The 25,000-nt window shown below is 46.7% G+C and overlaps 2 protein-coding genes across 2 annotated transcripts in view; one reads left to right on the top strand and one right to left on the bottom strand.

Annotated features, from left to right (window-relative positions):
- The window catches only part of urb2 (URB2 ribosome biogenesis homolog), a 22,115-nt gene extending 267 nt beyond the window's left edge, over positions 1-21,848 (bottom strand). The window contains exons 1-10 of the mRNA XM_080848528.1: positions 21,804-21,848; positions 20,863-21,005; positions 20,533-20,709; positions 17,102-20,328; positions 16,770-17,014; positions 15,043-15,203; positions 14,298-14,408; positions 11,454-11,696; positions 5,443-5,539; positions 3,435-3,571 (exon numbers count right to left, since the gene is read on the bottom strand). Coding sequence (XP_080704654.1) covers positions 3,435-3,571; positions 5,443-5,539; positions 11,454-11,696; positions 14,298-14,408; positions 15,043-15,203; positions 16,770-17,014; positions 17,102-20,328; positions 20,533-20,709; positions 20,863-20,988 — 4,524 coding nt within the window. The 5' untranslated portion in view covers positions 20,989-21,005; positions 21,804-21,848. The remainder of the gene's footprint in view (positions 1-3,434; positions 3,572-5,442; positions 5,540-11,453; positions 11,697-14,297; positions 14,409-15,042; positions 15,204-16,769; positions 17,015-17,101; positions 20,329-20,532; positions 20,710-20,862; positions 21,006-21,803) is intronic.
- Positions 21,849-22,183: 335 nt separating this feature from the next.
- The window catches only part of abcb10 (ATP-binding cassette, sub-family B (MDR/TAP), member 10), a 19,382-nt gene continuing 16,565 nt past the window's right edge, over positions 22,184-25,000 (top strand). The window contains exons 1-3 of the mRNA XM_080848627.1: positions 22,184-23,105; positions 23,446-23,646; positions 24,064-24,266. Coding sequence (XP_080704753.1) covers positions 22,694-23,105; positions 23,446-23,646; positions 24,064-24,266 — 816 coding nt within the window. The 5' untranslated portion in view covers positions 22,184-22,693. The remainder of the gene's footprint in view (positions 23,106-23,445; positions 23,647-24,063; positions 24,267-25,000) is intronic.

Here is a 25,000-nt window from a genome sequence, read left to right as displayed (position 1 = left end):
TCAGGAAGACGCAAAGAGCAGGTAGATGGTTAATGTGTCTCATAGTCAATACTCCATGTCACACACACACACACACACACACACACACACACACACACACACACACACAAGCATATCCCTTTCCTCTTTCCTGAAGTGGAGAGCGTGCAGCTTCTTTTTTCCATTTCCTTCTACATGACTGCCGGCATGAAGATCTGGTTTCAATTTGGCAGAGTTTTTGGTTTATAGCCTACTTGCACCGAAATGTTAGCGCTCTGACAGTTCCTTGAAACAATGGGACAGGAGTCCTACGACCAAATATGACTCCACACAGTGAAAACTAACCCATAAATACTGTGTGTGTGTGTGTGTGTCTGTGTGTGTGTGTGTGTGTGTGTGTGTGTGTGTGTCTCTGTGTGTGTGTGTGTGTGTGTGTCTCTGTGTGTGTGTGTGTGTGTCTCTTTGTGTGTGTGTGTGTGTGTGTGTGTGTGTGTGTGTGTATGTGTGTGTCTCTGTGTGTGTGTGTGTGTGTGTGTCTCTGTGTGTGTGTGTGTCTCTGTGTATGTGTGTGTGTGTGTGTGTGTGTGTGTGTGTGTGTGTGTGTGTGTGTGTGTGTGTGTGTGTGTGTGTGTGTGTGTGTGCCTCCATGCTACTGACACTCCTGTCAACCCCCCACCCCTCCTCATTATTATTCCCTCACCTGCACGAGCCAAAACTGAGCTTTAAGCCGGAGTGGAGGCACACACACACACACACACACACACACACACACACACACACACACACACACACACGAGCCAAAAGTGAGCTTTAAGCCGGAGTGGAACGTGATGTCCTGCCAGGTGGAAACTGGGTTACTTACTGGCACGGGCTTCTACACCTCGGCCAAGTAACAGGCTACGGTGGGTCTCTCTCACGGCAGGTACCTGTGGGTCGACTGGTTGGGCCTCTAAGAGTCTCTTTGTCTCTGACTGACTCAGCAGGGCTACATGCTTGGGGAGAGGAACGGTGTGCTGTACCCCTCTGCACTTTGGTATTTGAAATGGTGAGGGTTTGGGGTTGGAGACGGAGGGAAGAGGGAGAGGGAGAGGTGTGGCAGTGTTGGGGACGGAGGGAAGAGGGAAGAGGGAAGAGGGAGAGGTGTGGCAGTGTTGGGGACGGAGGGAAGAGGGAAGAGGGAAGAGGGAGAGGTGTGGCAGGGTTGGGGACGGAGGGAAGAGGGAAGAGGGAAGAGGGAGAGGTGTGGCAGGGTTGGGGACGGAGGGAAGAGGGAGAGGGAAGAGGGAGAGGTGTGGCAGGGTTGGGGACGGAGGGAAGAGGGAGAGGGAGAGTGGAGGGTGTGAGTGAGTGGATGAGGAAGAGAGGGACGAGGGAAGAGGGAGAGGTGTGGCAGGGTTGGGGACGGAGGGAAGAGGGAAGAGGGAAGAGGGAGAGGTGTGGCAGGGTTGGGGACGGAGGGAAGAGGGAGAGGGAGAGTGGAGGGTGTGAGTGAGTGGATGAGGAAGAGAGGGACGAGGGAAGAGGGAGAGGTGTGGCAGGGTTGTGTTTCATGAGTGCAGTATGAGGCCTCAGAGGAAACTGAAACTAGCAACGCTGAGTCACTGAGCCAAGCATGAGGGAGGGAGGGAGAGAGGGAGAGAGTGGAGAGAGAGGGAGGGAGGGAGAGAGGGGGAGAGAGAGAGGGAGGGAGAGAGAGGGAGGGAGGGAGGGATGGAGGGAGAGAGAGGGAGGGAGAGAGGGAGAGAGAGTGGAGGGTGTGAGTGAGTGGATGAGGAAGAGAGGAGAGAGGGAGAGAGGGAGGGAGAGAGAGAGGGAGAGAGAGTGGAGGGATTGGATGAGGAAGAGAGAGGAGAGAGGGAGGGAGGGAGAGTGAGTGAGTGTATGAGAAGAGAGGAGAGAGGGAGGGAGAGAGGGAGAGTGGAGGGTGTGAGAGAGAGTGGAGGGTGTGTGAGTGAGTGTGTGAGTGAGTGTGTGAGTGAGTGCAAAAGAGAAAAGGTGTGAGTGTGCAAGAGACAGAGAGGGAGAGCAGCTGAGAAAGAAGGGAGAGAGGGAAAGAAGGGAGAGAGGGAAAGAAGGGAGAGAGGGAAAGAAGGGAGAGAGGGAAAGAAGGGAGAGAGGGAAAGAAGGGAGAGAGGGAAAGAAGGGAGAGAGGGAAAGAAGGGAGAGAGGGAAAGAAGGGAGAGAGGGAAAGAAGGGGGAGAAAGAGGGGGGGGGGAGGCCCCAAGAAAGTAGTTAAAATGTCAGTATGTTTCTTAAACACCATAATGGCTATAAAAGGACATATTTAACTGCTGGTACAAATTAAGTTGATAAGTGTTTTATTTTTTATTTTTTTTAGTGGGACAGCCTGTTTGGAGAAAGATGGTTAGAACGTTATTCAGCAGAGCCCCACTTGATGATCCTTTCATTTTTTAGGTTGGAAAGGAAATGTACAGAACATTCCTCAACGGGCAATATAAAGGGATTACTGTTACATAAAGGGGCATTGTTTTTATAAAACACGTCCAAAGAAGCAGCTAGACTGGAGAGGAATTTAACAATAAGAAGATGTTGCAGCTGAGGATCTGTCGCTCTCGCTCTCATTTAAATGCAACCGACCCCAGAGTGAAATACAGCGTTGTTATAGCTCTTACCTTATGTGTGTGTGTTTTTGTGTGTGCTTGTGTGTGTGTGTGTGTGTGTGTGTGTGTGTGTGTGTGTGTGTGTGTGTGTTACAGATCTTACCTTCTGAAGCTCACTGACGTACTGAGTGAAATACAGCGTTGTTACAGATCTTACCTTCTGAAGTGTGTGTGAAGTGTGTGTGTGTGAAGTGTGTGTGTGTGTGTGTGTGTGTGTGTGTGTGTGTGTGTGTGGTGTGTGTGTTAGTGTTACAGATCTTACCTTCTGAAGTGTGAGTGTGTGTGTGTGTGTGTGTGTGTGTGTGTGTGTGTGAGTGTTACAGATCTTACCTTCTGAAGTGTGTGTGTGTGTGTGTGTGTGTGTGTGTGTGTGTGTGTGTGTTAGTGTTACAGATCTTACCTTCTGAAGTGTGTGTGTGTGTGTGTGTGTGTGTGTGTGTGTGTGTGTGTGTGTGTGTTACAGATCTTACCTTCTGAAGCTCACTGACATACTGAGTGAAATACAGCGTTGTTACAGATCTTACCTTCTGAAGTGTGAGTGTGTGTGTGTGTGTGTGTGGGTGTGTGTGTGTTACAGACCTGCTGCAGCTCACTGACGTACTGAGTGAAATACAGCGTTGTTACAGATCTTACCTTCTGAAGTGTGAGTGTGTGAGTGTGTGTGTGTGTGTGTGTGTGTGTGTGTGTTACAGATCTTACCTTCTGCAGCTCACTGACGTACTGAGTGAAATACAGCGTTGTTACAGATCTTACCTTCTGAAGTGTGTGTGAAGTGTGTGTGTGAAGTGTGTGTGTGTGTGTGTGTGTGTGTGTGTGTGTGTGTGTGTTACAGACCTTCTGCAGCTCACTGACGTACTGGGCTACGATGAAGGACGAGAGGACGGTGAAGCCCTCGGCGGTGGTGGCGATGTGCGAGTACATTCTCTCCACCAGACGAGCGCACTTCAAAAGCTCTCTGCCGTCCTCTGAAGCTGTGGCAGAAGAGGGACAGAACCTTCACTCAGAAGCTTATGTGTATATGTGTGTGTGTGTGTGTACTTTAAATGTTTAAAAAATAATAACAAGAAAGTTCAGATAGAAAACTAAACACTGTGCCCATTCCTGCCTGAGAGAACGGTCTAGCCCTGCCCTAATGAGGTCCGTCACTCACACACACACACACACACACACACACACACACACACACACACACACACACACACACACACACACACACACACACACACACACGTTTGCCTTTGTGGGTAGTTACATTTCCCTTCCACATCGTATGCTAAACAAATGCATGCATAATGTATAAGGGCAGACAGTGCTTTTGCATTCAAAAATGTTTACATATTGTTATGTACATATGCCAAAGTAGATATGAATACAACACATTTCCTAATAATCCCTTGCAATGTATGCAGTAATGTATGTATGTAATGTAGCAGGCTAATGATCAGCTTTAAACTACATTAATAATGTTCCCTTCTTCCTCTCCAGGCTCCTCTGTGATCCCTCACTAAATCACACCGTGACACAGAATAAAAAGGAAAACATTAAAAAACAAACGCTCCCTTGTGGAAGGCACCATGACACCTTCAGTGTGTGTGTGTGTGTGTGTGTGTGTGTGTGTGTGTGTGTGGCGAGTGAGCTGGGCTTTGATGTCTTCTATTCAAACCTCAGTCTACAGTGATAATGTGTGGAAGAAAAAGTCTCTCTGAAGCGAGTCTTTAATCTTAAAAAAAAAAAAAAAAATGACAATTCATCAGGGATGGATGTGGGACATTAAAAGGTATCCAGTCCTTTAGATGAGGAAAACCAAGCTGTGAAGCGTGAGGGACTTGAGGCTTTTCAAGACAAAAATCTGACATCTTCCCTTGTGCCTCTATGGAGTTTCAGTCTATCCACACACCCCTAGGGAGAGGTCTTGGAGTGTGCCCACATTTTTAAATCACCATAAAGAGAGCGGTGAACATTCCAGGTAAAATGGACCTCAACTAAATGAGCCTGTATTTGTGTGTGTGTGTGTGTTTGTGTGTGTGTTTGTGTTTGTGTGTGTGTGTGTTTGTGTGTGTGTGTGTGTGTGTGTGTGTGTGTGTGTGTGTGTGTGTGTGTGTGTGTGTGTGTGTGTGTGTGTGTGTGTGTGTGAGTGTTTGTGAAACCTCCAGCCCTCTGACACTGGAGGGAGCATTAAAACGCTGATAATGAGCCTAGAAAAATCTATGACTGCACTCAGACCTGTTCCAAACTATTTCATTCCAGCTGCACCTTTTTCTTTTCAAATGTTTGACAGGCCTGGGTGCTTTACTACAGTCCAGTTGTGTTCTAGTGAGCACATGTACAATAAGTCTCGATTAACCTTTATACAAGACCCCAAAACACAACGCTGCAATACACGGGACAGTGACAGCTGGTCCTGTTAACACCCTAGGCCAGGATGAAAGGGCCAAGGAAGTTTGGGCGGTAGAGATTAAGTTTAGAGTAAAACCCTGACCTTGGATAGAAGTAGAAATGGACATTTCAGAACATTTTAAAAGCTGAGATATGATTTAAACTGAGGTTGATGGATGAACACTAGACGGGCCAAAGAAGTATTTCGTTTTTAAAGAGAGCTGAGGTGCTTGAAGTGGAGGACATGACATGAAACAGTGCCATGCCACAACAGAATTCAATATGGTAACAAAATCCAGTTTCATAACTGAATCTGATGAGCCATGCCAATAAATGCCCTTTTTCTTCAATCCATCTAGCACACTGGAAATAATGACTTTATATCCCATATGTTCCTATTTCACACGCCTACTGTGAGCCAACCCTGGCATTCATTCAATGGTGGAGGCAAGCTAGAACACCGTACCTCTCTCCAACTCTCCTTTCTGTTTCCCCTCCAACATGATGGAAGCCACCAGTCTGTAGAAACAGTTTAAGAAGGCTGGAGCTGCTGTCAGCATCACCTGGAAAGTACACGGGAGGAAAGAGGCAAAAGGAAGAAATTGTTCAAATGTGCAGAAATATGCGATGGTGTATGGAAAACAAAATGATGTGCTGTAAGCTGTGCCCCAAACATCATGGCAGAGCGGTAGAAGGTTCAGAAGATTAGAGAAGGTTTCCACGCAGATATATAATAATAATACATAAATAAATAATAAAACATAATAAATAATACATATTCTCATGTTTGAGCTGGTCTTCAATTTTTATATTTTTCTAGTTTTCATTTAGTCATTTAGCAGACGCTTTTATCCAAAGCGACTTACAAGGATGTATATGCATTTTACATCTACACTGATGGTACACTGCACATCAGGAGCAATTAAGGGGTTCAGAGTCTTGCTTAAGGACGCTTCGACAGGGAATAGAACTAGCAACCTTCTGATTACTAAACGACTTCTCTACCTCCTGCACCACTGTCGCGCACACACACACACACACACACACACACACACATGAACTAACAACCTCCTGATTACTAAACAACTTCTCTACCTCCTGAACCACTGTCACTCACACACACACACACACACACACACACACACACACACACACACACACACACACACAAACTAACAACCTTCTGATTACTAAACAACTTCTCTACCTCCTGAACCACTGTCGCCCCACAATATGGATAGCACATGGCAATTTGAAGAATTTTATTCAATTGAACTTATATAGCGCCCAACCAATACAATTGTAGAAGATGAACACACCCACTCTAACCATCCACCCAGGCTATTCTCCATATAATATTGTGCTGTGGGGTGGAAAACACAGGATAGCTTCACCAAAGTTACTACCACACAACATTAGTAAGACAGCTAGTTTTTAAATTGGTGCCAAAAGTGTTGTGGTTGGTATTTGGCGGGGCAAGTTATGTGGCTGTTAGCTAGTTACTTTACTAGTTTTTGATTAAAAAAAACTGTAATGCCCTTTTCAGTTTTTATTTTGATGGTGAGGAGGTTCCTCCTATTGTAGAGAAACCCGTGAAGAGTTCAGGCAGGTGGTACAACTCGTATGTATGTGTATCTGTATGTGTGTTTGTGTGTGTGTGTGTGTGTGTGTTTGGGCAGGTGGTACAGTTCCTCATTGAGTGACCAAGGACAGGTTGCAGAGCTTAGCTTAAATACTTCATTGTTAAGGTGAGCAATGTCATTAATAAGACTTTTCTCACACATAACTCTCTATAAAGTTGCTATTTCAGAGGTGGAGAATCATGAATAGGGCAGTTTATACATTGATGGTGAGGAGATTCCTTCTATTGTAGAGAGCATTCATCAAGAAGATTTTGACATTTTGAATTTTTTTGCCACACAATAGGTGGCCTTACTGTCTATAAAGTTGCTATTTCAGAGGTGGAGAACGATGAAGAGGGTAGTTAGGCAGTACTGTAGCATTGTATAGAAAAGGAATTTTGGAGTTCCATTAACCAGCATGGGTTAAATTGAGCTAAGACCAGCCTGGAGATGACTTTCCCTCAGTCTAAGGATCCAGTCAAGGGCACTACCTCAATGGTGAAAACAGTCAAGGGCACTACCTCAATGGTGAACACAGTCAAGAGCACTACCTCAATGGTGAAAACAGTCAAACGCACTACCTCAATGGTGAAAACAGGGAAGAAGTGAAAAAACCAAGAGAAGCGATTCAACATGCGCGAGGTACATCATAGCATAGGGTTATCATTGGGCAAGCACAGAGTGTTAGTGGAGGCTCTCGGCTAGGAGACCGTTGGAAAGCGTGGTGGAAGGCTAGGAGACCGTTGGAAAGCGTGGTGTAAGGCTACTTGGCTAGGTGACCGTTGGAGAGCGTGGTGTAAGGCTACTTGGCTAGGAGACCGTTGGAAAGCGTGGTGTAAGGCTACTTGGCTAGGAGACCGTTGGAGAGCGTGGTGTAAGGCTACTTGGCTAGGAGACCGTTGGAAAGCGTGGTGTAAGGCTACTTGGCTAGGTGACCGTTGGAAAGCGTGGTGTAAGGCTACTTGGCTAGGTGACCGTTGGAAAGCGTGGTGTAAGGCTACTTGGCTAGGTGACCGTTGGAAAGCGTGGTGTAAGGCTACTTGGCTAGGTGACCGTTGGAAAGCGTGGTGTAAGGCTACTTGCTGGAGAGGAGGCAGACCGTAACCAGCTCGTGAGCAAGAAGAGGAATCTAGACAAACAGCATGGACTCTCAGGCAAAGCAAGGTCAAGGGACGAACTGGCATAATTCATTGTTGGATTCACTTATGATGTCTGCCCAACTACGCAGACCCTCAGACCATGGGTGTGTAAGGGTGTTGGCCTCAGACCATGGGTGTGTAAGGGTGTTGGCCCAGTAAAACATATTCTGTCTGGTAGTGAAACAAGCTTGACCCAGGGTGACTGCACATGGAGACATAATCAATAATCAGGTTTTTAAATCATTGGCGTGGTTGTTTGAGAATAAACAAGTTCAGGTTAACTCTTTGCTGGTTAATGGCAGGGACAGTATCATTTATTTTGAGTGAGAGGGGCAGAAAAGTGGACACCAGGCACATAGAAACAGTACTGGCAAACACACCCTCACCCACACCCTCACACACACACACACACACACACACACACACACACACACACACACACACACACACACACAGCACTGGCAAATGGGGTAAAGCAGGGGAATGAAGATTGCTGGGTGATGTCGGAAGGCAACTTCAAGTTCCACAGTTTATTATTGGGACTGCTTTGAGACCAGACATGGTGTTGTATTCTGAGTGTTGAACACATTGTTTATTTAACGGAGTTAATGACTCCCTTTGAGATGCGATTGAAGAAGCCTTTGAGAGGAAGAAGCTAAAGTATGCAGAACTGGTAGCAGACAAGGGAACGAGGTTGGCAAGCCAGTCTTCACAGTCTACCATCTTCACACACAAGACCAGTGGAGATAAATGATAAAGACTTTGTAGCTCAAATCAAACACAACACTTCTGTTCTGCAGAAAATGCAATATGGTGGTTATGGCTGAGGCACTCACAGACTACTGGGGAACATGTTAATTACCTCCGCCGACGAGGTTATGTTTTCGCCCCTGTATGTTTGTTTGTCAGCAGGATTACGCAGAAACGAATGGACCGATTTCCATCAAACTTTGTGGGGAGATTGGGTAATATAATGGCACTAATTGATTAGATCTTCAGATGTCAAGGTCAAAGGTCAAGGTCATGGCAGAGGTTTGCATTCTCTGAATGCTCCCATTCTTGTTAACCTATATTATGCAAATAAAGCCTGTTATAAGAAGATGTTTGGGTGCCTAAGGTTACCAGGGTTCATATCCCATTTTGTTTAATAACCCCATCCAGGTTCGTATTCCTACCCTAACCTCAGTGTGTTCTCCCTGGATTTGGCACGTTTCTTAACCCACGTGTCTTAACCCATTGAGAGTATGAGTATGACAATAACTCTCTTTTCTTGCATACTAAACTAAAGTTAGACATACTACTGACTTTGTGCTTTTCCTTTGCCTAATAACAGACTTAACATTACTTTTAAAATCACTACTGTTCACAAGTAACATCATAAAATCACTCAAAAACATTCAGTTGTTGAAAGCTTAGATCTGAGCCCATGCACGTTGGCAAAGGAGCCCCCAGACGCCACTCTGCAGCGAGGCCATGCTGGGCAGACCTTTCTCCTGCTTGGATCGCTACCATCAGAAAAGCAGGCGGTGCCAAGTGGTGCCAAGCGGTGCCATGTGCCGTCAGGTTCTTTTCTCTGGGCAGGTCGTTCTCTTCGCTTGGATTGCTACCATCAGAAAAGCAAGTAAGTAAGTAAGACTTTATTTATATAGCACATTTCGTACAAGAGTTGCAATTCAAAGTGCTTTACAGTGCTTTTAGCAAGCGGTGCCATGTGCCGTCAGGTTCTTTTGAGAACCAGACAAACTTGCCCACACTTCCCCAAGTGTCTCCAAGTGCCTGTGAGTCATCGGGCAGCAGTGAGCTTGGTAATGGTTTCCATGCGCTCTGCAGGGCTCTTGCCAGCATTGTACCCCTCTCTCTCTCTCCCACTCTCCCACATCTGCCTTCACTTACTCGTCCCTTCACCACACTGAGAGAACACCATCTAGACACGCCAATTTTCTCGAGGTGTGACAGACGGCTTTGTGAACGAGCTCCTCTATGGCCTAGAGTCAACACACCTTGGCCAGTACTGTCGAGCGACTGACTATACTAAACCCAGAGCACCCGGCCGGTACTAAAGAGAGGTTAACTTTACACTGAGCAAAAACACATTATGCCCGTAACTAACGTTGAACTAACTTTCCTTGAGGAGTAAACACCCTGTGCCCTCTACTGACGCGGAAACTAATTTTACCTAAGAAGACGAAACTCTACCTGTACTAACTAACAATAGAATCTAAACACTGGTCAGTACTAATGAGAATAAAACGTAATATGCTGTGGGCAACACTGAAATAAGACTAATTTTACAGAATGGTAGATTCCCTGTGGCCAATAAAGACAAGAGAGTAACTTTATCTTTAGAATTAGGAAGGGAAAGGTCTTGAGGTGCGAACTGTCTACAGCCTTGAACCATGCTACCAAACCCTCCACAAGATGACTGATGGCTCACACAGACAGCGGTCACAAGCTGAGGTGAAGACACATCACTGACCGAAGCAGGGCAGATTGTGTCACACAGCCGAGTAGTTTGGATAGCTTTTCATTAGTTCTGAGTGTGCAGTACAGAGAGAGTCCACCAGGAAGGCTGTGGATGTTGAAGTGAATGATTTGCAAGAGCCATACTTGCCTGTATGGTCCCACCGTCAAGGTAAGGGTAGCCAAATGAGATTTGAAAGCTTGGAGGAGAGTGGTTCCATAACAGGGCCTCATATCGCCTAGGCATTACCATGACGACACAACAGATTCCTTTCCCAGAGAAGGCAGTCTGTGTGTCCAGGACAGTTGAGCCAAAATATTTCCACAAAATCAGTTTCTGATGGATTTCCTGGGTGACTGATTTGACAGGACATTCCAAGTCCACACACACACCACAGTGGGAGACAGAAAGAAAGGCCTCTCGAGCATGCCCTCCTCCCTCTCTCCATCCCTCTCTCTTTCCCTCTCTCTCTCTCTTCCTCTCTCCCCTCTACCTCTCCTCCCTCTCTCCATCCCTCTCTCTTTCCCTCTCTCTCTCTTTCCCTCTCTCTCTCTCTCTCCCTCTCCTCCCTCCTCCCTCCCTCAGAGGGGGACAGAGAGAAAGGCGTCACGAGCGTGCCCTCCTCAGGAAGAACACTAGGCATGCTAGACATGTCAGCACATCTGGGGTAGTTTATGTGCTGAGCCTCGCCATCCACAACTTTTATAACACAATAAAAGAAAATCCTGTCTCTTGACACGGAGAAAAAAAGAAAAAGAAAAGCTGTGTAAGGGGAGGACTAATAATACACACACACACACACACACACACACACACACACACACACACACCTAATAATCCACACACAGATGTTTGAGAGCCAGATTCTGTTTTTGTGGAGCGGATGTGCCCACAGAACAACACCACATGAAGCAACACGAACAGTGATTCATGCACACCAGCCTGCAACAGCTTGATTAAAGGGGAGGATGTGTCAATCATGCAAAACCCGAGAATAATGTTCAGATGGAAGACAAAGACTGACGAGAGAAGAGAACATCACTGAAACAAGACTAGGGAGAACAGGCATCTTCACATCAAAACGCTTTAAAATGAAAGTAGAACTAACTGCGTGATGCCAACTCCCTAAATCCAGAATGACGATGTCACTTTTTAAAAATGTAATAAACAGGCGAGACAAAGTATGACCTTTGTGTCTCATGTTCTCCCTGGTCTACAAGCAGAGCTACCAATAACGCACCAAGACTGTCCTCACCTGTGTATGACATTGGATGATGGCGAACAGCACCTCATGGATTGCTTCAAAGGCTGCATGGTAGTCCTGGACGGACAGGTGCTCCAGAGGGACAAACTGTGCGGCTCCCAGAGCAAGGGTGACATGATGTGGGTTGTACAGCAGTCCTTCGCCCTGGCGCAGTAGAACTGAAAGAGCCTCCAACGCCGGTATGGTCAGAGCAGAGATCAGTGAGGTCTCCTTCCCAGACTCCCTCACTACGAACTGAAGGCAAAATCAGATAAATGTCAAGTTAAGTATTTTATTGTCAAATCATCCAAACAGTTTGTATTCAGACTGGTGAATTTATGTTCTATGTTTTCAGAAGAGCAACGATACACAAGATGCTTTCTCACAGAAGCTTGGAAACACGACCTTATTAGTGGAGTACAGTTTCAGAACAAGGTGTTAAGAGAGATTAAGAACGAACAGATGGAGAGAGAGAGAGAAATAACCAAATGATCACACACACGACTCTTTAAAAAAAAATAAAAAAAATAAACAGCTGCCACAATGTCACAGTGGCCCACATAAGTGACCCTTAGTATCAACGCTTCATTTAAAGTAACACTATGCAACAATTTGACACTTTTAGAGATATAGTTTTACAGGCAACTAGTTTTGGTACCATCCTCAAATTCATTTTGATCGCATATGGTCATGTGAAGGACAGATTAACACCTGTGCCTTCCCCACTAGCCATCCTGAATATGCCCTATGAAGTTCTGTGCAACGGGCTGGTACACCCTACAAAAATGGGAGAAAAGCTTTCACATGCATGATATTTCCAGACACCAGATAGTGTATTGGCAACCTTCCATCAGTGTCAGCTGGGCTGTTGGTGATGTTTGCAAGGTTATTGCATGCCATTTAGGCAATTAGTTTCCTAGTTTTGGACGAGAAACTCTGTATTGCTGCTTTAATGCTTTAAAAGCATCGGTGATCACTGCGTAACAGCTGATTCTGGAATGATTCTGGAGACGATCCAGATCTGTACCTCAGTCACTTCATATCCAGTAGGGCACAGTGCTCTGAATATTATACATTCATCACCTGTACCTCAGTCACTTCATATCCAGTAGGGCACAGTGCTCTGAATATTATACATTCATCACCTGTACCTCAGTCACTTCATATCCAGTAGGGCACAGTGCTCTGAATATTATACATTCATCACCTGTACCTCAGTCACTTCATATCCAGTAGGGCACAGTGCTCTGAATATTATTATAATATTACAATTTAGTCCTGTACTTTATTCATCATGTTTATGTTTATAGTCCTGTACTTTATTCATCATGTTTAGCGTCCTGTACTTTATAGTCCTGTACTTTATTAACATGTTTATAGTCCTGTACTTTATTCATCATCTGTTAATAGTACTGTACGTTATTCATCATCTGTTTATAGACCTGTACTTTGTTCTCTGGGATCTACTAATGACTGAAGCTCAATTCCTTTGTATGTGTAAACATACTTGACAAAAAAGAGGATTCTAATTCAGATTCTATTTTATATGGATTGCTCAGGCCACAGAGTTTCTCCCGGCTGACATGAGATGTACTGCAGGCATGCTCTGAGCCTTGTGGGATTTAGACTCTGTAAGAGTCAGGCCTCCATACACCTGCATACATAACGCTGGGATTCAGACTTCTGTAAGGGTCAGGCCTCCATACACCTGCATACATAACGCTGGGATTCAGACTTCTGTAAGGGTCAGGCCTCCATACACCTGCATACATAACGCTTGTGGGATTCAGACTTCTGTAAGGGTCAGGCCTCCACACACCTGCATACATAACGCTTGTGGGATTCAGACGTCTGTTCAGAGTGAGAGGGATGGATGCTGTGTTTGTGTTTGTTTTGCTCCCGGTGAAGAGAGAGCGAACGGAGACATGACACTTAATGGAAGCAGACAGGCGGCACTTTGGGGGGACAGCCTGTTCGTCTCCTGGCCGTGCTGTGAGACCGCCGTGACGTTACGTGACAGGACGGGAATGAGTTTGGGGGACGAGGGGGGAGTAGGATGTGAGGTGGTTCAAGAACTGCACTCTGCCAGTCGGAAAAATAGGCATTTCCATACGAGTGCTTTCGTTAGCCTCAGCTGCATCACGGACGTACAGAGATAGAATAGAGAGGATGGGTCGAGTCAAGACTCAGAGATAGAAGGGAGAGGATGGGTCGAGTCAAGACTCAGAGATAGAATAGAGAGGATGGGTCGAGTCAAGACTCAGAGATAGAATGGAGAGGATGGGTCGAGTCGAGACTCAGAGATAGAAGGGAGAGGATGGGTCGAGTCAAGACTCAGAGATAGAATGGAGAGGATGGGTCGAGTCGAGACTCAGAGATAGAATGGAGAGGATGGGTCGAGACGAGACTCAGAGATAGAAGGGAGAGGATGGGTCGAGTCGAGACTCCATTCACTCCGTTTGAAAAAGGAAAGAGGAAAAAAAAAAGAGCTGGGTTTCATTACTGTCCCGTGCTTGGGTAAGCCTCTGGGGTTTCCTGGCATGAACTGAAAACACATTTTGCTACAGTCTCATCTCCTACCTAAAATCCCAATGCTAAACAAGCCTTTGCAAGTGATTAGGTGTATCTGTCCTGGAGCAACGATCATAGTGGAGAGATAAAAACAGTTCATAACACTGCATTTTTATTTCTATTTAATTTCTATCGTTTTCTAAAAAAACAGTACCAAACTATCCAGAGACTACATCCACAAAAACACTCAACTAAAAAAAAAGGTTCAGTTAGAATAATAGAGTAATAGATGATTAGTAGAATGTTATACTGGTTATGTTAAAATAAAAAGACTCCAATACTCACAACCATGGCTGAAATGATCTGTGGGGCGATGAGCCAAAACGCCTTTGAGCAGGACTCTGGGAGCTCACAGCTGGCCAGGAGCCTGGTGACAGTCACCGCAGAGAAAACCTCCTGTGACACATAACAGTTCATCTTATTTCTGTGGAGGGGCGGGGGGGTGGGGGGTGGGGTGGGGGGGGGGGCTGTCTGTCTGAGGCTGTGAAGGATTCATAATATTTTGACTTCTTCACTGACAAGACATGACAGGGAGAAAATGAGGCCCCTGTGGGTGATTAAACACCTCAATGTCAGAAATAATATCCAATTCTCCAGAGTCTCGTCCTTTTGTAGCTTTGCATATCTTGATAAGCAGGAAAAAATAAACAAAATAACACCTGCAATATACATCTATCTCTTCTTTTAGTACCTTGTTGCGTGAAGTACTATTTCCATACTATTTAATAGAATACATTTCTATTTGGAATTCAACTAATGCCACATTTAGACGTAGCATTTCATCTGTCAGTTTAACAGTTACATTAGATCAGATTCGCACACTTGAGACTAAAGCCATCAAAGGTATAGCCAGAGCTGGGGGCACTGGTTCGATTCCGGCCTGATGTCATTTCTCTTGTCCACTCCAACTCTTCTCCCTCTCATTTCCTATCCCATTCTTCACTACAACTATCGATTAAAGGCCAAAAAGAACCAAAAATAAATCTTAAAAAAAAAAAAAAAAAAAAGGTATAGCCAGAGCTAAACTCACCCTGTGGTGTCCTTTAGTGACCTTTGACCTGTCCAGGCCTTCCCTCAGCAGCAGCAGGACAGGGTTGAACCGCTCCAGGGTACTATTGGCCACCAGCTGACCAATCAGACTCCTCACTGGATCCTGCAGCTCCCTCAGATCTGCCTGAGACAGCCAGGATACTAAGAGTGACAGACAGACAGAACGAAAGAGAGAGCGAGAGAGAAAGAATGAAGAAAATAACAATTAAAAGAAACCCGAAACCAAATATTTCCATTCACAAATATTATGTGTCTGTATTAGAGGGGGTGTTTGTTAATTCAAACAGACATCTCAAACTGAATGCCAGGTCACATTAACTATGAGGGTATGGAAGGAAAACTAAGAGTGACAGACAGACAGAAAGAAAGAGCGAGAGAAATTTAAAGAAAAAATAGAGAAACCAAAACCAAATATTTCCATCCACAAATACTATGTGGCTGTAATAGAGTAATTATGAGGTTATGAGTAATACATGTAGAGTAACTATGAGGGTATGGACATTAGATTTAAAGTGGGGCTTTTAGACCGTGGACTTGTTAGCCCTCATATCGTATTTCACCCTAGCATTGCCGCTTGCTTCTCCAGTCTTGGCAGAAGATTATATTTATGGTTTGGAAACAATAACTTTTTAGAAATATTTAGGGATTTGAGGATTAACTAATTGTAAATTAAGACAGTTACAGGCGCTGCAAAATAGGGGTGGGGATTCAGGTGACGATGGAGGTGATGACGCGATATTATCACAATGTTTGGGCCACAATACAATGTGACTGAGATTCTTACCATTTTACGATACAGCAATATCGATTCTAAGATACATTACGATTCATTTCTCCACATATACCGTTTCGTATACTGGGAGTCTCTATAGCCATCTTGCCGTGGTAAATTTGCCTTTGACTTTGAATTGTTTTCCGATTTCTGATGTGACGCAAGAGAAAAACGAGGTCTTGTGCCATCTTGTGGACTTCAGAAGCAATGTCATCAGGGTGGATGTATGTGGCAAAATATTTCATTTAAATCACAATATCAAAAAAATTAGTCTTGCGATATTTGTCGCCGCTCTAAAGATATATTATATTGTGCCGAAAAATACTGTGATACTGCACCCCCGCCTTAAGTGAAGAATAGATGGTCTAAGCTAAGAGGCTTGGAGCTATATTCATCCCCTGACAAGAAGCCGAATGGTGACCAATCACTGTCAAACACGAGAGACAGGACTAAGTGATTCATTAGGAAAGAAATCATCTTTAAAGCGAGGAGCTGGGTTGAAGGCAACATTACAGTCAGTCTGTGTTTTTTAACAATAGCTTAAAATTCCTGTTTTAGAATAGTGGATTTCATTTGTCTCTGTGACATGATATTTTATGTTAAACAATGTGTTATATACAGCATATAATAATTTCTTTTTACATTTTTAATCTTTCTTCAGTAAAGTTGTATAACAAACGAACTGTGAATTACTGACATGCTTAATAAATGGAAGTGGTATAATGTGAGGACATGTATCAAGTGTAATGCTCTATGGTATGTGGCTATCCACACTGGAGCACTGTTGGCTTATTTTGCATGTATTCATTAAGAGGTCATTTATTTCCACTTGCTTGGAAAACCAAACACAAATAGACAAGTGGGGGACTACAAAATAATGAAGTTCGCTAATCATCCAATATTAAATCAAGGTCATAATAAACAAAATGAAATACCTGACAGTAGTTTGTGAACATTGTGCAAAATGTCCACAAAAACCTCTTCGATGCCCGGCTCCTGTGCCCTCTCTGCGGCCCTGTAGTAAGCTGACAGGAAGTGCAGCGATGACAGGATGAAGTCTATGGGGCGCGGGGCGGGGCACAGCTCCTTCAGGACCTGCAGGCTGCAGCTTCGGTACAGCCCCATGTGGATGAGAGCCAGGGGCCCCCCCTTCGCCTCTGGCCTCCCCTCCTCTGGCCCCCCCTCCTCCTGTGGCCCCCCCTCCTCCTCTGGCCCCCCCTCTGCCTCTGGCCCCCCCTCCTCCTGTGGCCCCCCCTCCTCCTGTGGCCCCCCCTCCTCCTCTGGCCCCCCCTCGGCAGCCTGATGAGAGAGACAGGCCAGCTCGCTGCGCACCATCCCCGCCACCACATCCACGGAGAAGGCCTGGCCCGCCGCCCCGCTGAGCAGGCTGGCCTTGACGACCGGTCCCGTTGCCGTGACGATCTTCCCCAGCAGCTGGACGAGCGTCTGGTCCAGCTGTTTGCTCTGGCCCAGGCTGGTCGTCATGACGTCGCCCGTGGTGCTCAGGGAGGCCAGCAGCAGCTGCAGGGATAAGAGGCTCGCCGGGTCCGGCCTCGCCGAGTCACCCGAGGCAACTGTGGCCGTCATGGCCGCCTCACTCTGGACCAGCCTCGCCGAGTCACCCGAGGCAACCGTGGCCGTCATGGCCGCCTCGCTCTGGACCAGCAGGAAGGAGGCGAACTGCTCCAGGTTGAGCCGCATGCTGCTCTTGCGCTGGATGATCAGGTCGAGCAGGCGCTGGAGGAAGCCGTGCACCGCCTGCAGGAAGGAGGACCAGTCCAGGGCGCTGACGTTCTCAAACAGGCCCTGGTTCGCACGGGAGAGAAGGGAGGCCACGGCACCCTCGAGAAGTTTGCTTCCGCGCGCGAACTTCAAGATAAACTGGGCGTTTCTCGCGCTCAGCAGGGAGGTGAGGAGACGATATGCGTCTGTAAGTACGGCCATTTTGACAGAGACCTCCACACCACCACAGGGCTGAGTGCATGTTGCCATCATGAAGGAGATGAGGAAGAGCTCGGAGTAGTCCATCAGGGACATTCCGTCCACATTCAGAGCACGGCTGACCTTGAATAACTTCAAAAGGTCGTCGACTTGAGCCACAGAAAGATCCATCGGTGACCCCGACACAACTGTCGTCAATATCTCCTGAGCAACAGACTTCAGCCTCTTCACGACGGCCAGATCCACCGCTCCATCACCGACGGCCTCGTTAGTCATGTCCTCCATGTCACACCCGTCCCCGCTAAACTCCTCGACACGTTTCAGAAGCGACGGGCAAACGCTCCCAACACACTGGGTGTCGATCGTCTGCGTCAGACCCTGCATGATGCTCCTCACGACAGCAGAGTAGAGAGAAGGCAACTCAATAAGATTCACACTTTCCAACAGCTGCTTTGAGATGATGGCAACAGACAGTCCCTGCTTCTCTCCGTGTGCCTCAGCATCGCTCTGCAGCACGGACTGTAGGAGTAGGGAAGCCAAATGAGCCGTGTCTTCGTCTGTGAGGAACGGAGCAATCAGATGCAAGTTGGTCGTCACCAGGAGCCAATGAGCTGCTGGGTAACTATCAGCATCCACACTGCTGATCTGAAGGTCCCACAAATGGTCGAACTGGGTAGGCGACGATTCGCCTCTCCCCACTATGAACTGGGTGGCGTTGCGGAGCACATCCAAGTGGCTACTATCTGACGCAAAGTCGCTCCTCAGAACGATCTTCTTCATCATCTGAAGGGCCAGAAATTTCTGGAAAAGCCGTCCGACTGAGCTGTAGCCCTCGAGTGCAGCCTGATCCCAACCCTTCACCAGCACTTCAGAGAGCAGCCAGAGGCTTTCATCTCTGACCTCGCCGCTAGACTCTACGTCTCCACGAAGAGAGTATTTACTGCAGTGCATCTGGAAGAGGGCGTCCACCTCCACCCAGGTGTAGGTGAGCAAAAGCCCCGACTCTGTGACCTTCTGACCCGAGAGGCTGCCCGAGGGCGGAACATCTCCGAGGAGAGACTTCAGCGTGGCCAGCATCTCTCCCATGAGCCCCTGCGCCTGCCTGACGAGGGGCAGGGGCGTGGCGTTGTCCAGGGTCTTCAGGCTGAAGAGCACGGAGTGCAGGAGCACGCAGAGCGAGAACATCTTCAGCGCGGCGTCCCCGGCATCCTGCTGCTCCCCCCGGATGATGTCCGGCAGCACGTCGTTCCGGATCCTCTCGAGGACGAGCTCGCACAGCTCCAGGCTCTGGCTGGCGGGGGTGTCCCGGAGGCAGAGGGCGAGTGTCTGCTCCGTGGTCTCGGAGACGAGAGGCTGCCGCTGCTCGTCCATGGCCGGCCTGCAGACGACGCTCAGCAGCTCGTCGAAGAGGCGGGGAAGCTGCCGCAGCTTGGTGTAGGTGGTCAGGGTCGCCGAGATGAGGGCGTCCCGTGCCTTCAGGACGCGGGGCTCCGTGCAGTCCGAGTCCACCCACACGGACGAGACCAGTTCGTCCAGGTCCGGCTCCAGGATCATGTGGTTCAGCGCCAGGAGGGTCTTCAGGCAGCGGTACCACGCCGAAGTGGCGGTCTGTGCGTTGTTGAACAGGAGCTGGGTCAGCTTGCGGTAGAACTTCAGCTGCACTTCCTCGTGTTGGATTCGATCGGCCGCCACGTTGTAAATGTCGCCGTTCAAGCAGCCGTTCAGGAGGTTCTCGAGAGCGAGCAGCACGAGGTTCCAGTTCCCCGCGTCGAACGTGTCTTTGAGAGTCAAGTCTTCGGTGAAGTCCAGGGCGGACACGAACTTTGTCATGAGGTGGAAACAGACCAGCTTGTTCTCGCCTCCTTTGCAGAACACGTCCAACGCGAATTTGAAGAGCAAAGGAAGCGAGGTGGAAACCACCGCGTACAACACCGCCGGGTCACAGGACCCCGGGGCACAGAGCTTTGCCAGGATCGTGCCGAGTGGCGGGGAGGGCAAGCCTTTCCCCGCGCGCCCCTTTCTGCCCGCTGCTGCCCCAGGCTCCTCCCCCGAGGAGGGCAGGAGCTCGTCCTTATACGCCTGCAAGTTGTCCGGGAAGAACAGCGCCACCTGCAGGACGGCGTCCACCTTGCTGCGGATCTCTTTGCTAATGTGCTGCCTGAGCCGCACCTCCCCGTCCTCCTCCCCAGACCAGGTCCTGGAGGCCAGCAGGTGCCTCAGCACGAGGAGGGGCTGGAGCAGGTGAGACGTCACCTGGGTGAACACCCTGTTGGCATTGGCCTGCTGTCGCTGAACTGTCAGGTAGGTGCTCAGGGTCAGCAGCAGCATCTCGAACTCGCCGGCTGTCAGGGACGCCCCGCTGTGCAGCGGGCTGAGCCGGGAACACGCCAGATGGCCAAGCCTCGCCAGGAGCTCCCCCAGCAGCTCATACTTGGCAGTGTAGGTGAGCGAGAGGACGGGCGAGGACAGGATGCCTCGCAGGCAGCTCAGCACAGTGGCCAGAGAGACGGAGCGCTGGCCGGAGCTGTGCTCAAGGATCCTGTCATTGATGACCTACAGGGATGAAGAGAATAGAAATGAGAAAAGTGTGAAATAATAAAATTGCACGAGAAGCGAGACAAATGTGAAATAGCGAATGAAGAACTGAGAATTAAATAATGACAATGCACTGTAAAAATCTGCTAGCTGTTGTGCAGAAATGAAATCTTCAAAATCACACATTAACATGTTTCTTCTGAGATCCACTGTGGTAAATACCTGTGCCACTGCTATCCGCAGGCTGATGGTTTTTCCCTGACTCAGGACCGTCTGTAGTTTCTTGCTGTGGATGATGTCATCAAAGTAAACCCAGAGGCCCTCCACCACCTTCTGATCCAAGTCGATTTTCTTGCTATAAAAGAGAGTGAGGGCATGGCTGGTCCAATCAAATAACACCTGGGGGAAAAGGACAATAAATATTACAAACAAACATCAAACAACAATTCCTTTAAGGTAAAGATCCCAAAGTGATCTGCCCTATATGCTGGTTGGTTTTACATGGTTCCCCTTGTCAAACATCACACAGGAAATAAGGTTAAACATTCTTACTTGTTCCTTATTTGGAAGAACACATTGTGGTGAGATCCAAGCAAATCTAGCGAGCTTCAGTTTATCCGTCCAGGGTGTTTGAGGACTCTTAAGTTTCAGATGGATGCCAGAATAAATGGCAGCCATGATTTAAATAATCCAACCTAGCAGGGATTGACAAAATTGACAATAGATCATAAATTTGTATATTAAATTAAACAAATAAAATGCATCCTGTCCTATTTCTGGCCCCACAATGCACCACCCAGACCACAATGGCTTTTCAATGTTGCATTTTATTCTCATCTTGGTCACTCACACCCAAGCGATTAATGTTAATATAACGAAAAGAAATGCACACATCAACACATCGATGTTTTTGACGCCATATAGCTGGAAGCTGTCTTGTGCACAGGGAGTTGCGGAGACTAACCACTAGAGGGAGACGTTCAACTACAACATTTCGACTGTACATGTAGTAAAGCACATGCGTACCGTAAACTCTGTAGCAAAACCCTAGCTCTGACGATATGTATTGAAATGCTTCCTATATTATTGAAAACTATTATATTGCTAGTCATCAAAGCATCAGCCAACCACTTAGCCCAATCAAACCTGGATCTTTAGCCATGTTTCAAAAGCAAGCCTGCCTCACTAGCCAAATTTACTACAATCGTCTATCAGAATTAAACCCTCACACAAATAAAAAATAAGAATATGAGCTATTGTGGAATGTGTTAGTTTACAGGCACACAAGTAAGTTAGCCCAAAAGCTGGCTTACATTACAAAAACAACACGAAAGACCCCACGTTACTAGCCACCTATTAGCTCCCATGTAACGTAACTAACTATGATATCAAGCATTAGCAACTAAGTCGTGATAGCGTGACCAACTACATTTGGAGTCACGTATGTATATCATAAGCCTGAACAACAAATATTGTCGGTTTTAACTCACTACCTTCTCGCACATGTGGCGCATCTGTTGCTAGACGCTTCAGCTTCAACTTCAACCTCTAACCTTTACTCTCCAGACAAATGTAAATGATGAACTACTTCATCGATAGAACGGATGTGTCAGTAACAATTGTTTCGCTTTTTTGTGTGCAATTAAACATTTTATTACAATTAGTATTATCATAAAGACAGAAATGCAGCATTTTAAAACTAAAAATACAATTTACGTGTTTGTTGTGGTTAGATTTCGCAGGAGATGTATTCGATTGGACATGCCTGAAAAAGTTGAACTACATGATCGGCCATTGGTTTGAATGCCACACTCATGTAGCTAGTCAGTTTGAACGCTGGATGTTACGGCAGGGTCACCTTTTCGTCTTATGACACTGTGGTTGGTTTTATTTGAGGATGTTTGTGCATGCGTCTTATTGTTATTGTTGACGTCGTTGAAAGTGTCAAGGGAATATGTTCGTCTGAGCTGGACTGTTATCAGTAGACAGATTGTTGTGACAGGGCGTATGTAACGAACGATAGACGATAGCTGGGCGCAACAGCCCTTCTTTTATGTGGCTGTCACGAACAGATAATGTGAAATAACTGTCAAAACGAAGACTATTGCCTTTCTCACTGGGCAGATCTCTTCCTACCAACGAGGGATGCAGCTGTTCCGAAGAGACCGGTCACTTCTTTGACATTTGTGTTCTATGTGTCAGACTAGCACTTCATTCATCTCGTTTACTAATTGAAGCAAGGGAAGTAAAACATACGCTATCTGTCGTTAACCAGTTTGGTTCGTCCTTTCAAATTATGCTGCATTCGATAATTGTGTCAGTTAACATTTTGAGTTGTGTTTCTATGCGGTTGACCGCCTGACAGCTAGGGTTCTCAAACAGGATGAGACTATTTAAGTTGACAAGATGCTCAGCTGCGAATCTACTGAAGCGCAAGAACATACACTGCTGTCAAAATCGGACTTACTGGGTGGAAAGTACGGTTCTAAAGGGACCACGAAAGAGACGAGAATACGTCGTGTCACGTCCTCTGCCACTTTATAGTTTTGAGTCAGTCACGTCGCCAATGCCCTGTATTCGACTTGGAGAGGTTTCAGCACCCCACCATGTATGGACACTCTCTACGCACAAACTAAACTATTATAGTACCTCTACTGATTCGAGGCCAGCCTCACAGGATGGGGTAGAAATAAAGGACAACAAAACCAAGATTGATAAAAGTCTTATGCCAGTACCATCTGAGGACATCCGACGGCTGTTGCAGCTGGCGCACCCGGAGCGATGGCGCTTGTCTGGTAGGTAGCTTAGGTGTAATTTCAGGTGATGGCATTGACGCAACAAAACAGTCATCGTTTTCATTTAATTTGTATTAATGTGCAGACACAAAGTTTGAATTTGTGGAAGGATTATTGTTATGTTACTATTAACTATTTTTCTGATTCACAAAACTAGTTATGATAGATTTCCACGCTTAGACACATTAGTACAAGTCTTTTTGTAAAGAGACACTTCAACTTCATGAATCTTGGATGGCCAATTTGGTTTGGTTTTGAGCTACCTAACCTGTTGAAACTGTATGGTATGGAATGGCTGCCGGTCACCACACCATATTTACCCCCACCTCTCCATTGCCAGCGGCTACGGGTTTCCTAGTGGCCTCCAGTGCTGTCACCATGTCAGCGCCCTTCTTCTTGGGGAGAGTTATCGACACCATCTACACCACCCCCGCCGCAGACTTCAGCGCCTCCCTCAGCTCCCTGTGTGTGATGCTGGGTGGAGTGTTCATCTGTGGGGGAGCTGCTAACGCTGCACGGGTCTACCTCATGCAGATCTCAGGTAGACACATGCCCACACACACACACACACACACACACACACACACACACACACACACACACACACACACACACACACAGCCATTACTAGGATGATTAAAGAAACATGCTTTTGGCAGAACTGTGACCTCTGATTATAGAAAACTACGATGGTTAAAAAAACATGTTGTTGGCAGCACTCTGGTAATAAAAACTGTGCTTTTGACAGTGAAGATCAAGTGAAGATTTGATGATAAAACATGATGATAAATATGCTATGAAAGTTTTTTGGTCTAGTGGTATGCACTGCTCAAGTTAACTTTTTACTGTTGATTTACTATATCTCAGGTGGGCTTCTGATGGCTTTTGGTTTAGTGATGGTTAGGTGGTTGCTACTCTGTGACTGACAGATTGTGTTGTCATGGCAATCTCTTCACAGGGCAACAGATTGTGCGCAACCTGCGTGAATCACTCTTCACCTCAATCGTCAGGCAGGAAGTGGCGTTCTTTGACAAGACTCGCACTGGGGAACTCATCAACCGCCTGTCAGCCGATACGACCATCGTGGGCCGCTCACTGACGGACAACCTCTCCGACGGCCTTCGCTCCGTCGCCCAAGCAGGAGTGGGTGTCAGTATGATGGTGAGGATGTTTTTCTCTAACCCTAACCCTAACCCAGTCCTTACATTTACATTAAGTCATTTAGGTGAGGATGTTTCTCTCGAACCCTAACCCTAACCCAGTCCCTACATTTACATTTAGTCATTTAGGTGAGGATGTTTCTCTGCTCCAGTCCTTGCATTAACATTTAGTCATTTAGCAGACGCTTTTATCCAAAGTGATTTACAAGCATGTATATACATTTTACATCTACACTGATGGCACACTGCACATCAGGAGCAATTATGGGTTCAGTGTCTTGCTTAAGGACGCCTCGACAGGGAATCGAACTAGCAGCCTTCTGACAACCAAGACCTCTCTACTTCCTGTACCACTGTTGCCCCAGTCCTCTGTTTCTGTTCAGGTAATCTGGTCAGTTTGGCTAACTACAGATTCCCAGATCGTGAGACTCCTGTAATGGGATATAGTGGTATAAGTGGTGCCAGTAGATGTCATAGTAGATGTTGTTGTTATAGTTGTTGTTGTTGCTGTTGCCATAGAGGCAATATCCACGTTAGGGTGTTAGAGGTGTTTGAAAAGAAGGTGATTATATGTAAGGTTGAACAAAGGCTGTTGTCCTTATGAATAAATCTCTGATGGTAAGCCTCAAGTGCTTTTGATGGCTGAGATGCTGTAGGGCTTGGAACCCTCAGAAGAAGGGTCTTCAAACCAATGTGTTAATAAGACCTCCTAAGCAGCTGCTTACATGAGAGATA

The sequence above is a fragment of the Sprattus sprattus genome (assembly GCF_963457725.1).
Source record: "Sprattus sprattus genome assembly, chromosome: 12".
NCBI classification, from domain to species: Eukaryota; Metazoa; Chordata; class Actinopteri; order Clupeiformes; family Clupeidae; genus Sprattus; species Sprattus sprattus.
The sequence above is the reverse complement of the archived record's forward strand: the minus strand, read 5'-3'. Positions and strand labels throughout refer to the sequence as shown.